The sequence below is a fragment of the Rhynchophorus ferrugineus genome, unplaced genomic scaffold, assembly GCF_030347505.1.
Source record: "Rhynchophorus ferrugineus isolate W39M unplaced genomic scaffold, kcgeb_rfMv2 rfM11, whole genome shotgun sequence".
In the NCBI taxonomy this organism is placed as follows: Eukaryota; Metazoa; Arthropoda; class Insecta; order Coleoptera; family Curculionidae; genus Rhynchophorus; species Rhynchophorus ferrugineus.
The window spans coordinates 138,126-152,616 of NW_027472590.1; the positions used below are offsets into that span (position 1 = coordinate 138,126).

Below are 14,491 nucleotides of genomic sequence, written 5' to 3' on the forward strand. Positions count from 1 at the left end.
TAAACAAAGATACATTGCTGAAAATATCGGTACTTATGTAAAATTTGATGTTTTATTATGTGGTAATATCGTTTTTGCTTGAATTATAATAGTTTAAAAGATATGACTGCGACTAGTTTTTGGTTAAGAATTGTTTAAACTTGATTTTTTAACGATATATTGAATACAATTCATTTGACATCAAGAGTAATATTTGTTTCGATTTCATTAACATAAAATTGCAAATATCGTGGTTTAATCTCATTAGGCGAACACAATTTTCTTCTGACTTTATCCATATAAATTGACGAAAAATCACGATTTTAACCAATTTCAGATTAATATATAGCAGTTTATGTAAAATCCGATGCTTTATTGAGTGGTGATATCGATTTAATTTGAACTATCTATTACTTCCCATAGACAGATGATAAAACAAAACTCACTCTTTTCCAGGCGGGTCATCTCGATCTCGTCTTGGCCGAAGCATTTTAGTATCCTGTCCGGTATGATCCTGCGAATGTCACTCAATTTAAAGTTCAGTCTTCTGCGGGTCTTCGTTGTCTTTGGCGCGATGCAGGGTATGGTGGCGTCCGCAATGTCCGACTTGGAGCTATCCGAAAACTCCTCCTCCTCGTTGATCACCGTCTTCTTGTTGCGCTTCATGCAGTAACAGTGGGACATGTTAAGGGAGATTGCCCTCTAACCTGAAAAGATAAAAAAACGATATCGTTATACAACATAAGGTGTTTTTTCTAATGGGTTGTCTTTATCATGCATAGAAAAAATATCATTAGAAAGATTGCCAGTCAAGATTGAATAGCCTTTACAATTTATAAACATTTATTTCACCAAACTAATTGGTATTATTGGTAAATAAGTATAATTACTGAAAAAGAATCAGAATAATCTTGAAAATTGACAATTATTTGTTAATTCTAATCATAATAGCCATAAAATATATGTTTTAGAAGATATACCGTAAAGATTGTTGCAACTTTCAAGATTTTTGCTAACATCAGTGTTTCTATTTTTTTTTTATTTATATAACGTGCCTTAAAAACTACGAATGCTAAAGCAATTTATCATGGATTTTCATTTATTTAGTCCTAAAATACATCGAGACTTTTTAGTGTATCTGGGAGATAAAAAATGGAGCATTTTTTCCGTAATGAGAGTAAGCCATGAGAATTTATGATTTTCAAGTTTTTTGCTGCTACTTCCATTCAAATAATCACAGTTTAATGCAAATTATAGAGATTATAAAGAATCTTGCGCAGAGTTGAATGGTAGTACTCGTATATTTATTTTTATGCAATATTTATTTTTTAAATTAAATATCGAAAAGTGTAGTTTCAAAAACGACTATATTTCTGTTCATGTTATATATATTATTATATTTTTTAAATTACAAATTCTAAAATAATGTTACATGGATTTTTTTTTGTAGCTTATGACGACCCTGCAACAGAAAGTAAAGTGTATAGGACATGTATTGAAAGACAATCAGATTGACAACAGGAACAAGTAATTATCAAGATCAAGGTGGTTAAATGAAGTGAAATATTTTTTTTAATATAATAATCCGCGAAGATTAAATAAAAAAGAATGTCGAGGGCTGAAGCACACCAAGGAAAAAGCTCCTTTAGCGCAAAAAGCGAACCATCCATGTTGATTTTAGTCTTAAAATTGTCATTTTAATTATAATGTGTAGGCATGATTAATTCCTAATATTATAAGAACGAGGCTGATTGAATTTAACGCATCAATGGTAGTTAAAAGTGGACTATTATTTTCAAAATAAAAAATTAATTCCATAAGAGTTTTATTCAAAGTTAAATCGCTCTAAAAAAACACCGTTCAGGTCCTGTAACACTTTGCACCGAAAACGCCCGATATTAATCAACGTAATGATCAAGACAAACAACCGAACAATTCCAGAGCGAACGGATGAATAAATCCGTCATTTTTCTTTGTTTGCTCTCGACGCGACGTATCCGAAAATATGGATCCGTCCCCAGATGCGATAAATAAAAATAAAGGACGGCCTAATTCGGTTTTTCTGTAAACGTTGAGAGTAACTAATGGTCCGGCACCGGCTGAATCATCGGGCCGGTGTCATTAGGCTTCATTAACTCTCCGACCGACCTAGAAAGCACCGAACTAGTCTTCGAAAATCAATTTCCCTGGGTGGACCGGCGATTATTCGCCGTCGAACTATTTACCTTTCCCGGCCGTCGTCCTTATCGCCATCTTATAACTGAATTATGGTTACAAATTGCGATCCGCTTTAGAAACTGTCAACTTTACTCTCTTTCCTTTCGCCGTTCTCGGACGAAATTGTTTTCAATACTTCGCCGTCGGCCTAATTGGTCGCTTCTTTGATCGTCTTCTCCATTCTTCAATTGCTTTTCGAGAAGATCTAATTCGATTTTTTTTATTCAAAAATATTTTGTTTTTAAAACTATATTTTATTGAATTCCAAACTTGTTTCTTTGAACTTTTTAATAGATTCATGCGTATATGAATAGGTTGGTTAAAATTATTAATATACGTTCCTTCTTCCCTAAATAACTTAAAATAATTGTTAAAAGTTAACTTATAACTGTATTGAAAACATTAATGAAAATAGGTGGCTTGGTTGGAAAAAAAAGAAAATAATATGTATAATACAAAATTGATATCAAACATGATTTATTTCAATAAAGGAAATAACAGCATCGATATATTTAATGCTGTATATTAGGTAGTATTGACCTATAAGCCCTAAATGTATTTTGTATGCCTGGATACTTTTCTTGTAACTTTATATTTTTCATTTAGTAGCACCCGTGTAGTTTTTCATACTCCAAACCTGTATAAACATATTGTATGTAACAAATAAACAACTATATTATCTGCAACATTAACACTATCTACTTATGACATATTCTTATATATATAAATTTAATGTCCTACGATACAGTGTTGGATAAACATAGTCCTTCCAATAAAACTGCCAAATTCAGTACATAAAAACTTAAAATCTCTTTTAAACTCGGAGCATATTTCCTACTCATTTTACTAATTTGCATTACCCTAGTTAAAAAGAGACAGAATGAAGTCTGATGCGCCCGATTATATAACCAAATCAGTTTATAAAATTCGATTTATGTGGGTACTGCTCGACACCGCTGTCACATGTCAATGAAAATATAATAAAAGAACTCTAACCTACAAACTATTGTGGTTGTTTAATTAACTGTGGTTTAAGTCCAATAAATATGCATTAAATGTACTATAATGTAAAAATAAATTATATTTGATAGCGTTATTTTTGTTTGATTATTTTATTTACATCACTATTTTGTTGTCAGAGTCAAAATAAGTGAAAACTTAAATTTGGCGCGGTATCGTTGCATTTTACTATAATTTCATTTTGAATTCTCCGTCATTATGTGTGCCTTGACAATTATTCTGAACATTATTGATATTGTCACATCAAGAATATTTTATATTCGTATATTTCAAAATATGTTTTAGAATGATAAAATGTCGAAGTCATAAATTTAGTTTGAAGGCAAATCTACTATTTTCATTTAAAAGATAGTTTTAAACCATCGAAACGGATTTATTACAAGTATACATGTATCTCGATCATTTTTTCAGAATAGCAAGATTATAAAATCGCGATATGTGTTTGACATACGTCTATGATGCACGTATTGTATTAAAAACGTGTTTTACGAGGAGACACTCTCGTTCGGTGCGGATTTATTTTATGCGATACATTCGAATTAAATTTAAAACGGAAAAATAGGATATGGGTCCCAATGAATATGCATAGATGGATGTTAACCTAATTGAAACTGGTCGGGGGGAGCTCTCGACGAGATTCTCCCTCCTCCCCGTTCCGGATCCCCTGGCACTAATTCTCATGCATGAGACCCGGTACGGTTTAGGGCGCGAGCGAAATCACGCCGCCATATTTTATACGGTCGCGTAAAATGGAAACACACGACGGGGAAATACGGAGGCCTATCAAAACTGGCGTTTGCGACTCACTTCAAGCGTATACGGCGATAAAAATAAAGAAGATTCGCCGGCGCTCGCTTCGGTCTCTCCCGACGTCAATTTACACAAAGCGCGGATATAAAACGGTTTTGACGACTTCGAATGTATATTTTTATGTTCCCATAAAATAACTTTTATTTTTGCTAGGTGGCGTGGCAAAACTTATGAATTCCTCGACGATCTTGGTACTCTCGAGGGGCATACGGGCCATTTCAGCTCGAGATTTACTATTCACTTACGAGTTTAATAACGGCTCTTCCTGTTTTAACGCTGTTAGTGTTGCCGGTTGATTTATTAAACATATTTTCAATGCAATATCGATGTCTCATAACTATTTTACGAAACTATAATATTGAATATTACGTCATACTTGTGAAGACAATCAAAATAGACCCGTAAATGACATGGCTAGGGGGTATGCATTCAATATGTCCAGTAAAAATGATCATAAAATCGTGGACGCTATTCATACTTTCCATCCTCTAAATAGACCAAAGAGGATGGTGGAAAGCATATAAACAGTCATGTATGTTGACGTTTAAAAATTCAAAAAACATTAAGGAAATATTTTATAAAAATCTTTTTGAAAATTAAACCACTGTACCAAAAGAATAAAATCACTTTCGCTATTTATTCATTTTGCAACAATCACAATCATTGCACCGAAACTACTAATACTAGGGATGCCAAAAAATATGGATATATCGATATTTTTTTCAGTCGATATGTTTCGATATTTTTCTAAAAAATTAAATATATTTCCTAAACATTATACAAAAAAAAACCATTTAATTATTTTTAATAAACTTTTGTAATCAATCAATCAATCAATCTTTCAAAATAATTTTAAAGAATTAGTATATTTTGATACTTAATTGTAAGGTTTTATTAAAAATATCAATATATATTGCAAAAAATTATCGATATTATTTAAAATATCATGCTTTCTCCAATGGTGACTACCATTGAATCATCAGTTATTATTAGGGACAATGCACCACACAATAGCACACTGATGGAAAAGAACCCAATAGTCAATCGCTAAAGCACGTAATTAAGGAATAACTTTCAAAAAAATTTGACGCGTCCTAAATGATGATGACGTGCATTGGCTGTTTCTTGCTATTGGACGGTCTATAGGTTAGGCTAAGGAAGGTTAAGAGATGGCGTCAAATATATCATCAGATTGAGTGACATATATTTATGTTTAAATATAATTTGACGATAGAAAATAACACTTTCAAAGACGTAGATTATTTCCTGCCGCGCTTCATAGTTCACTTCTCGAAAAAAATTAAATAATCGCGCCGCGTTTTCTTCGCAAACCTAGTTATCCCGCAATACGGGGACGCGTACTCGAAAAGAACAACAAACAAAAGGATTTGGATATTTAATTCCGTATTCCATTATATCGAAAATAAATTGATATTAAACCGCAATCTTTATGCATGGGATTAAGGCTATGGGACACAAGATGAAATTTTATCCGGGCCGGGATTTCGGAGGGCGTCTTCTCGCTCTCGTTCCGTTCCTCTCGTTGTCTGGGTGAGAATTAGATTAGTCCGGGATCCGATGAATATTCATGACTTGTCATTTTTCCATTTAAAATTACGGCGAAAAAGTTTCGCGATAAACTTGCCGCTGAAATGACTCGTTAAAATGTTTGATACAATTTCCGTAATCAGTTTAAAACTTGGATTAAATACCAACTCGAAATTTCCGGAATCGAGTATCAAACCGCGGTACTGTAGAGGTTACTAGAGCTGCCAATAACAGCCAAGGACTAATTAAGGGTTGATGATAATGTACTTGTCACCTGTTTTTGTTTAGGCTTTTGTATAACAAAAAGGTAAGCTTCTTGAAAATATAATCTACTTAAAAGGTAAGTTATGTTAATGGTTAGTCCACAAAAAAAGTAATTTACGTTGAAATTAACTATGTGAAAACTTAAGTAACATGAAAAATTTAGCTTCTTGAAAAGTAATCTACATGCAAAATAAACATTACATACATTAAACAATTAATTTTAAAAAAGCAAGTTTAGTAGGAAAGTAATCTACGAAAATTTAATATTATTTTTAGTAATCTATATTAAAAAAACTTACAAGAAAAATTTTTTGTAAAAAATCATCTACTTTAAGAAAAGTACGATAAACCTTTTCGCATAAAAAGTAATTTAAGTGAAAAGGTAAGTTATATGTTCTCTACTATAAAACATATATATTATAAACAATAACTAATCTTTTCACATAAAACTAAATTAAGTAAAACAATAAGTTACATGAAAAGGTACTAGAGTCAAGGTACACAAGGTACATGTGGTCAAAACCACAGGAAAAACTAATTATCTTAGTATATATATATATATATATATATATATATATATATATATATATGCCTATATATACGAACACTATAAGTAAATCGCATTTGTGACGAACGTACAGCGAGAGGAAGAAATCTAACCCACGCCGTACCTTTTAATACAATTATCGCCCTGTATGTCGGTGTCTGCGATAAATTAAGCCGCCTAGGCTACTAATTTACTTTGTCGCCTATCCCCGGAAGCGATCCCTTGATTGAGTCGTCTCCAATCAAGACTCCTTCGCCTCGAACTGCGTCGTAAAAAGCCGAATCGCTGTCGCCGATGATAATCCGCTGGGATGCCTTCCAAGCTGCCGCGACATTTATCCAGAACAACGATTCCGGTCCGACGTTGACAAAGGGATGTTGTTTGTTACACTGACTGGATTATTTCGTCTGAGACGGACGGTTTTCAATTTAAAAAATTCCCGGTCATTAGGTCATCGATCGCCTAAAAGTCGACGATGTTATTAATTACGATTCAAATCAAAGTTGCTGTGAAAACAAAAGAACATATCGATCGTTTCCACCATTGCCAAATCGTCCGAAAATTACGTAATCGATCCGAAACAAGAAGAAACTCCACGGCTGGCCCAAAGACGTTCACAATGGACGACGTCTAATTATAGAGAGTGAATGATATATCCTGGATATCGTGTACCTACTGTTCGCACGTAATTCGCCGTCCAAATTTTGAATAGAAAAACAAATTTCGCCGTTCTCAAAACGAAAAATCCCTGTTATATTTAAAATACTGTAAATAGATCATATTTATTTTGCAACCGTTAAAAGATATATGCTCATCGTTTGTAGTCCTCGGAGATAAGCGAATAGATACCAAACGGCATCGATTTTATGGAAATTCCTTTTAACAATGATAGAAACCAAAACTGTCTCGGTAATAGTAAAGTCCTTGTAGCGAATGAAAGATTTTTTCAAAATAGATAGGAATTTTTAAGAGAATGAGAACATGTAATTATTCATTTAATACAATAAATCACATGATATTAGATCGGGCGAATACGACGAATGCTTGACGAAAAATAGTCACAAGCATCAATTAATTGTGAAAATTATTATGATCAATAGATTGCAAATAAAAGTGTGAACAGGGACAATAGTTCGATCAAAATTACTTAAATAGGTAGTCTACATGAACGGTAAACTACGCGAGAAGGTATTTGCTTTGGGACACGCCCTGTATATAAAACAAAATCGACGATGGCACCGTCAATATATACCACCCATAATAAAAATAATAAAACAAGCACTGAAATGTAATTAAATTATATTTTTATTTACGTGCATAAATTTCTCCTAAAAAATGCTTTATTATATATACACTGACTTTATTACGACTAAATCCCTTGGTAAAATATACACACCATAAAAAAGAAAATTAAATCATACTAGTATAATATACTTGCTCCAATTGTCGTTAGGAATATATAGAAATCACAATTATGGAAAAAAGCCTTTCTGGAAAATGGCGAAGGCGACGTGGTAAATAAATGTTTTCTATAAACTTTAACTATGTTCCAAGAAGAAAATACGATAAAAAATTTTCTAAAGGATCACAATTTAAAAACGTGGTTTATTTTTTTCGCGAATCTAATGTTATTAGACGTTTTAACGATAAAAACACTTGAGCCAACCGCTCCCCATCCGATCCAGGGACTTCTTCGTTTTTCTTTCGTCCAACCGAACGACCCAATTATTTCATTGAATATTGTCGTCGTCGTCAAAACGTTCGTTTCGAAAAAGAAATTTATTTGGCCGTCGTACGAAAATTGAGGCCACCACTAGCCGTTAAAAGCTGAATGATTTAAAAATAAATTTTCTCGATAAAATCAGCTGATTTGCAAGTTTTATATTTAGACACCCCTTCGGTTTAAATACAATTCGAGTGTATTTACTACATATTTCGCTTTTATGTAACGAACGGTTTCAACGTTGCGACGTCCGATCAGATAAAATAAATTGATGCCCGCGATGGAGACCGCGACGTTTTGTTTTTATTATATTCCCGGTGTGCCCGCAACTAACTTTAAAGCGCACGACGCCACGACAACTTTCCTTATTTAAAGCAACACGAACACGAACACCTCGAGTAATTTTATCTTAAACGACATGAAAATGATGAAAATTTGATAAAAAGCAATTACACAAATACAAGTGACACACTGAGGCGGTTTTTTCCTTATTCCTGGCTTGTCGTTGACGTTTATAAACACTCATTTGTTATATTATGACAATTCTGTCAAAACGTACTTGCATGTAATGTAAATATTGGCGGAACTGTACATAAAAATGATGTAATAAGGACAATAATCATGAATTATTGGTTGGATAAGTCATTATGATATTTGTTAATCGATCAACAATAATGCATTATTTAATAACTCCCGTAATCTTTAAGTACTGTCATTACATGGTAATTTTATTATGAATAATATATTTTAATGTCTCAGTAAGCCAGTATATATATATATATATATATATATATATATATATATATATATATACATATGCATTGCTGTTTTAATAGCTTAACTTAATAAAATACTTTTAATTTTTAGGATTAAAAATAAAGTATTTTTTAAAAGCCAAAAAAAGGAATATATAAGTAACATACATTAAGGATGTTTTTTCTTGCTCCAATTGTCATTAACATTTATAAACACTAATTTGTTATACTATGACAATTCTATCAAAGCATGCTTACTTCAAACGACATTATCATAAGGTAGATATTTAGGTAAATTATTACTATATTTAAAAATCGATCTGCAATAACGTATGAATTAATAAAATAATATAAGGACTGACTCCTAGATAGTAATTTTATTCCTTCCAGTATATTTAAATATATTAGTATGTCATGGATTCTTTTATATTTTAAACAGTGACATCACAAAACATTGAAATAGTCTGTATATTTTGTGAGTGACAATCGTATGTACAGTAAATTATAATGCATTTTAATAGGTTAGTCTATCAATAGTGGTTTAAATTTTGACAATTCAGAAAAAAAAAGATTTTTTCAAGATTCGCCTAAAATGTAATCATACTATTGAAATGTAATAATATGAAATGTTTTGATACCAATAGCTTTACAATGCACCTACCTGATTAATTATTTCGTTGTACGATTTTGTTGCGGTTCAAAGTCACTTTGTTAAAACAACGTAAGCTAAATTTGATTTTTTTAGACAAAAGGCTTTTTTATCCCGGTTAGACAGATGAGGATAAAAACATCCCCCGAAAAAGACAACATACCGCCGGCCTCGTCAAACATTTCATCTTCTTGCGCTCGAAATTTTTCGGTTATTATTTTTTAATTTGTTGTGCGATTTACAGACCAGATCAAATGGACCAGAGCACACTGCGATGTCGCCGGTTTAAATTAATTAAATATTAATTGAATCCGGTTAAATTTAGGATAATTACAGCGCGTGCCAATATCAATGGCACATGTAAGAAATATGTAATTCCTAAAAATATGCCACTTCTGTTCGATCTGTGCTTAAGAAATTTCCGGCTTATACATTTGGTGTGTGATAAAATAATCCACGTCCCAAAACGATTATTTCCAAAACCATTCTGCTTGGTCGCTAAAAAATTAGACAAACAGAAAATAGAATAATAATAACATGAAAGTAATAACAGAAACGTATGAACAATACAGTGGATTTTGTAAATTTGAAACCTAAAAAAAACAAAACAAAAACAATGATGTGAATGTGAATTTCTATCATTACTTAAACAAGATACAATTTAAAAAACGTGGAATACTTGTTCATGCAACTAACATTTCTTAACATCAAACTTTTTGCTTTACCAGTTGCCATATCCATTAGTAAGTACTGACATCAATCAACGAATTAAAATCATCGTTAATCCTTAGATAAACCGAGCTGTTTACGACATAGTAAACAAAAATAAGAAATCTCCAACTGTAACGAACCGACAGATACATCGCCGCCATAAAACTGTCCAAACAGACTCTCAGCACTGACCGACCACGACAAAGCCGAATCCATCTTCGTTCCCCAGCGGCTGACTATAAAGTCGCCTTTGCGGAGCTTTTAAGGCTCAGCCTCGTTGTTATTTTTCAAACAAATTCGGGCACATAGGCATTTCGGCTCTCGGCTGCCTTATTTCCTTCAAAATATCTGGAGCGCTTTTTACATTATCCAGAGAAATGTTGATGAGATGGGATATGGTTTAGGTTATTCCCCAGACCCGTTATAGAAGTTCAAATTTTGATGTTTGATAAAAAAAAATGTAACAATTTACTAAATATTTTTTGTTACACGTATCCCATTCTTATATCGTACGAAAAATTAACGAAAAACCTGTTATGATGGTTTGAATATGACTTGGAAGTCACAAGCGTAGCATATATAATGAAAAATGCAATTTTCATTATATATTTTAAAAACTAATGGTTGTATAAAAATTATTATACCACCATTCGAGCGTAAATATATTACTCAAATGTTTATGTCATTAAGAAATGACAAAACCGCAAATTTTCAGGATTATATACTATATATTGAAAAACGTGTTTAAATTTTTAATCTCTCCAATAAAAATAACCTTCAAAATATATATGTTTTGGGCTTAAAGCAACGAAAATATATGTTAAACTGTTTTTTTTGTTTTTTGATTTTTGAATATATAACCACCTATTTTCCAAAAATACTGTTTCCGCTAGATAACATAAAAACCAAACATTGTAAAAAAATCAATATACTACCATTCGATTCGAATAGTGTTTATAGTCGCTGCAATTTTGCAAACATAAATTACAGCTTCAGTATGTAAACTGCTGTAATTATCTCTCACCTGTGGCTATTTTAACAGAAAATTAACTTTTTGCTAAGCTGCAGTCGCATAAGAAAATACCCGGAATATAAGCTGAATAGAGCAAAACCTATCATCCAACTTCGCAAATATATGACTATCCGCTAAAGAGATATCTGGTCTGGACATGCTTTTCAATAAACTATAATAATAATCTTATAAATAAAACAATTTAGTGACATAAATGTTGTTCACCAAAATGTCATTATTTTTCATAACGAGTCAGAAAAGTAGCTTCAAAAATCTTGTAAGTAATTATATAGTTTTAAACTATTTAAAAAAAGTGAATTACTTTTTCGAATTTGGTATAAACATCAAAAGTATATTCTTGAAAATCCGGTAGATGCAGAACAAATTCATTCGATCAGTCAACAGCCTCGCCAGTTCAATAAATATACCAATAAAGTGCAAACACGTGATTTATTAATCGCTAAAGACGGAAAGATAAACGCAAAGATCTGTAAACGAATGAGCGATACAACAAACAGCCCTCCAGCAACGATTAGCCGGCGTATGGTCCCCAGCTGCGTCATATTTAACACAGTTTACATGACTTACCACCAAAATTGGTCAAAGAGCATAACCGGTCAAAGACCAGCATTATTCGTTACGAAATAGTGAGGTATTTTTTGTATGTCGCGCGAAAAGTAAATCTAAAAATATTAATCACACCTACCTTTAAAACACCAAAAAGTACATTTACTAAACGTGACGGATTGTCCGTAAAAATATACAGGAACTAAAATAAAATGGCACTAACACCGGTACATCTTTTCTGGTCGCGGAAAAGGCGAGTAGACTTTCCGTGAGAGCCGGTATCTAAACACTTTACGATGTTTGCTGGCGTTTTACAACTGAATATTCGCGGTGTGTCTATGTACATCTAGGCGACGCTCTACGAGTGGACTGAGGGGCGTCGGGACGCCTGAAATTCGCCGATGCCGATCCAACTTTCAAAGTTACGATGCGCCGAACGCCAGACGCGCCGACACTCAACGATTTTCCCGATTTGTTTCGACACTATCAAATACTTATCGACACAGGAACAGTGTCCGTCGTTAAAATATTAATCGTTTTCCCGGAAATATATTGTTTTTCTCGATCTGCTTTCGCGCTATATAGTTTATTTCTTTCGCAAAACAAATCGTCTTGTTTAACAACGGGTGACAATTTTGACTAGCAACACGTATTAACATCAGATCATTCAAAAAACAAAATAAAAACTGTAAATCACTGCACACAAATTAAAAATCTTCAAATGTTTTCCTAATTGTCAGAATACAGGGAGGTCTTATGAATACATTATGTAAGATAGTCAACCAAGCATACACTACAGAACTGCATCCGATAAGGGCTTACCGCTTAAAATTTATAAAATAAGGTAACTTCAACGAAAAAATTGATAAAAAAAACTCCAACTAGACGAGACTAATCTTTTATTAATTAAATTCGTAGAAATCGATATAAAAATGAAGGTTTTTTTTTTAAATATCTAGATAAAAAGGTGTTTTTACAAATAAAAAAAAATAACATTGTGAATAAACTGAAAATTTCCAATTGTTTGACGTGTGTAATTGCGCTGTCAAACCAGCCTGTGAATAACTTAAAATAAATCGTAACACTACAGAACACTTGAGTAACACAAAATGACGGGTTGCGCATCCCGTTTTGCAATTGTCGGGTGGCTAAGCTGCTGAATTTGCGTTCTCGCCGTTGTCCGGTGGGTAGTTGTTCGTACCGTTGACGGCAAACGATGTTCCCAGACCGTACAGATGTCCGGAAAACTTAGAATCATCGATGGTGTCTTCAAAAAACATCTAACACAAACGACAAATAAATACAACACCTACATGGCAAATGTTAGGTAGAAACAAATAAAAACAATGCTTAGTGGCAATTTATCACTTCAGATATCCTATTATTAAGTAATTATATGAATTATTAAAATAATTAGATTTTTTCACAAGAACATTGTATCCTACCTCTTTCATTTTAAAAAATGCCATCCCTGTAAGTAAAGAATCTGATCCAGCCTGATGCTGAGGTCCTACTCTTTCCAACTCAAGTTGCTCAGCTACCTCCTGTAACCCCCCCTTTAAGGTTTTACAAGATTTCATCAGGTACTATAGGAAAGATATATTGAACAGTAACGGATATATTTAAAATCACCCAAGTTACCTTAACATCGTATATTGTCGGAAAGTACAACTTCAACAATTCAAAAAATTCATTTTCGTCTTGTGGTAAGTTATTATCAGTAAGCAATTTGATGAGATATCCAAAATCATAACCTGAATGGAAGCTTAGCCACTTGATGTTGTCCATTAAGACTATTCCAGAGGACATGAGCAGTTCCGCAAATTCTAATGGTTCTATGCCTTCGTCTTCATGCTTTTTGAACTGGATTCCAGAGTTAGTTAACAGGTCTATGCTATCTTGAGCGTACATATCCTCTCTGAAACAGATTATGTCTGTACCAACCCCATATCTCGTACCTGTGCCATGTTACAACTTACTGTAGGTTAAATTTGAAATTAAATTGCCATGTAGTGTAAGAACCTCCTGGCGTTTTGCCATTATCATCTAAAAACGTAAGACCAAGCTGTATTATTCTCAGTAAGTCCACATTGCACCTTAACATTTGATATTGATAATCTGCCGAACTTCTAAATTCACCTATCGGGCGCGCGACTACTCCCGGAAATTCCGTATCCATAGCAACATATTGATACTTCTGCACCACCTAAAAAATACAAAAATTCATACAGTATTAACCACTAAGGTATCAGAACTAAAAAGTGGAAATAAACCTGTCGAATTGTTCGGAATTCGTCTTCCAAATTATGAGCCCACACGTCCCGAATCCCGCAATCCTCATTATTAGGTAGCTGCAAACCAACCGTAGCCGTGGGCATCTCTAATATTTATTTTTCAAAAGTTAAAACTACTCAGAGTCATTGAAAATGTATTTATGTTTTCCTTCTTCCTTTCAGACCTGAAGAGCATGCCGAGTTACAAAGCATCTGTTGGTTATTTGCACGAAACAAAAATTACGTACCCTTAATAAATAGATGAAAAATAAACATTAAACAAATTTACCGATAGGTTTAATTTGCAAAATGTTTATTAGTCCTGAGAACGATCAAAAACATGTCAAATACACAGAAGTAAGCATGCCTAAAAAATTTCGATATAAATTTATATCGATATTTTTTTCAAAAAATTT

At 32.9% G+C, this 14,491-nt stretch overlaps 2 protein-coding genes across 2 annotated transcripts in view; both read right to left on the reverse strand.

Annotated features, from left to right (window-relative positions):
• The window catches only part of rdgC (retinal degeneration C), a 37,510-nt gene extending 25,311 nt beyond the window's left edge, over window positions 1-12,199 (reverse strand). Inside the window, exons 1-2 of the mRNA XM_076417640.1 lie at window positions 11,942-12,199; window positions 426-686 (exon numbers count right to left, since the gene is read on the reverse strand). Of these exons, the coding sequence (XP_076273755.1) occupies window positions 426-663 (238 nt within the window). The 5' untranslated portion in view covers window positions 664-686; window positions 11,942-12,199. The remainder of the gene's footprint in view (window positions 1-425; window positions 687-11,941) is intronic.
• A 485-nt stretch (window positions 12,200-12,684) lies between these two features.
• On the reverse strand, window positions 12,685-14,461 carry Pop2 (CCR4-NOT transcription complex subunit Pop2). The gene is made up of 6 exons (XM_076417641.1): window positions 14,324-14,461; window positions 14,076-14,260; window positions 13,782-14,008; window positions 13,444-13,720; window positions 13,248-13,388; window positions 12,685-13,082 (listed from the first exon to the last, which is right to left on the reverse strand). Exons 2-6 carry the CDS (start codon window positions 14,178-14,180, stop codon window positions 12,951-12,953), a joined length of 882 nt encoding a protein of 293 aa, XP_076273756.1. The 5' UTR covers window positions 14,181-14,260; window positions 14,324-14,461; the 3' UTR covers window positions 12,685-12,950.
• Window positions 14,462-14,491: the final 30 nt, after the last annotated feature.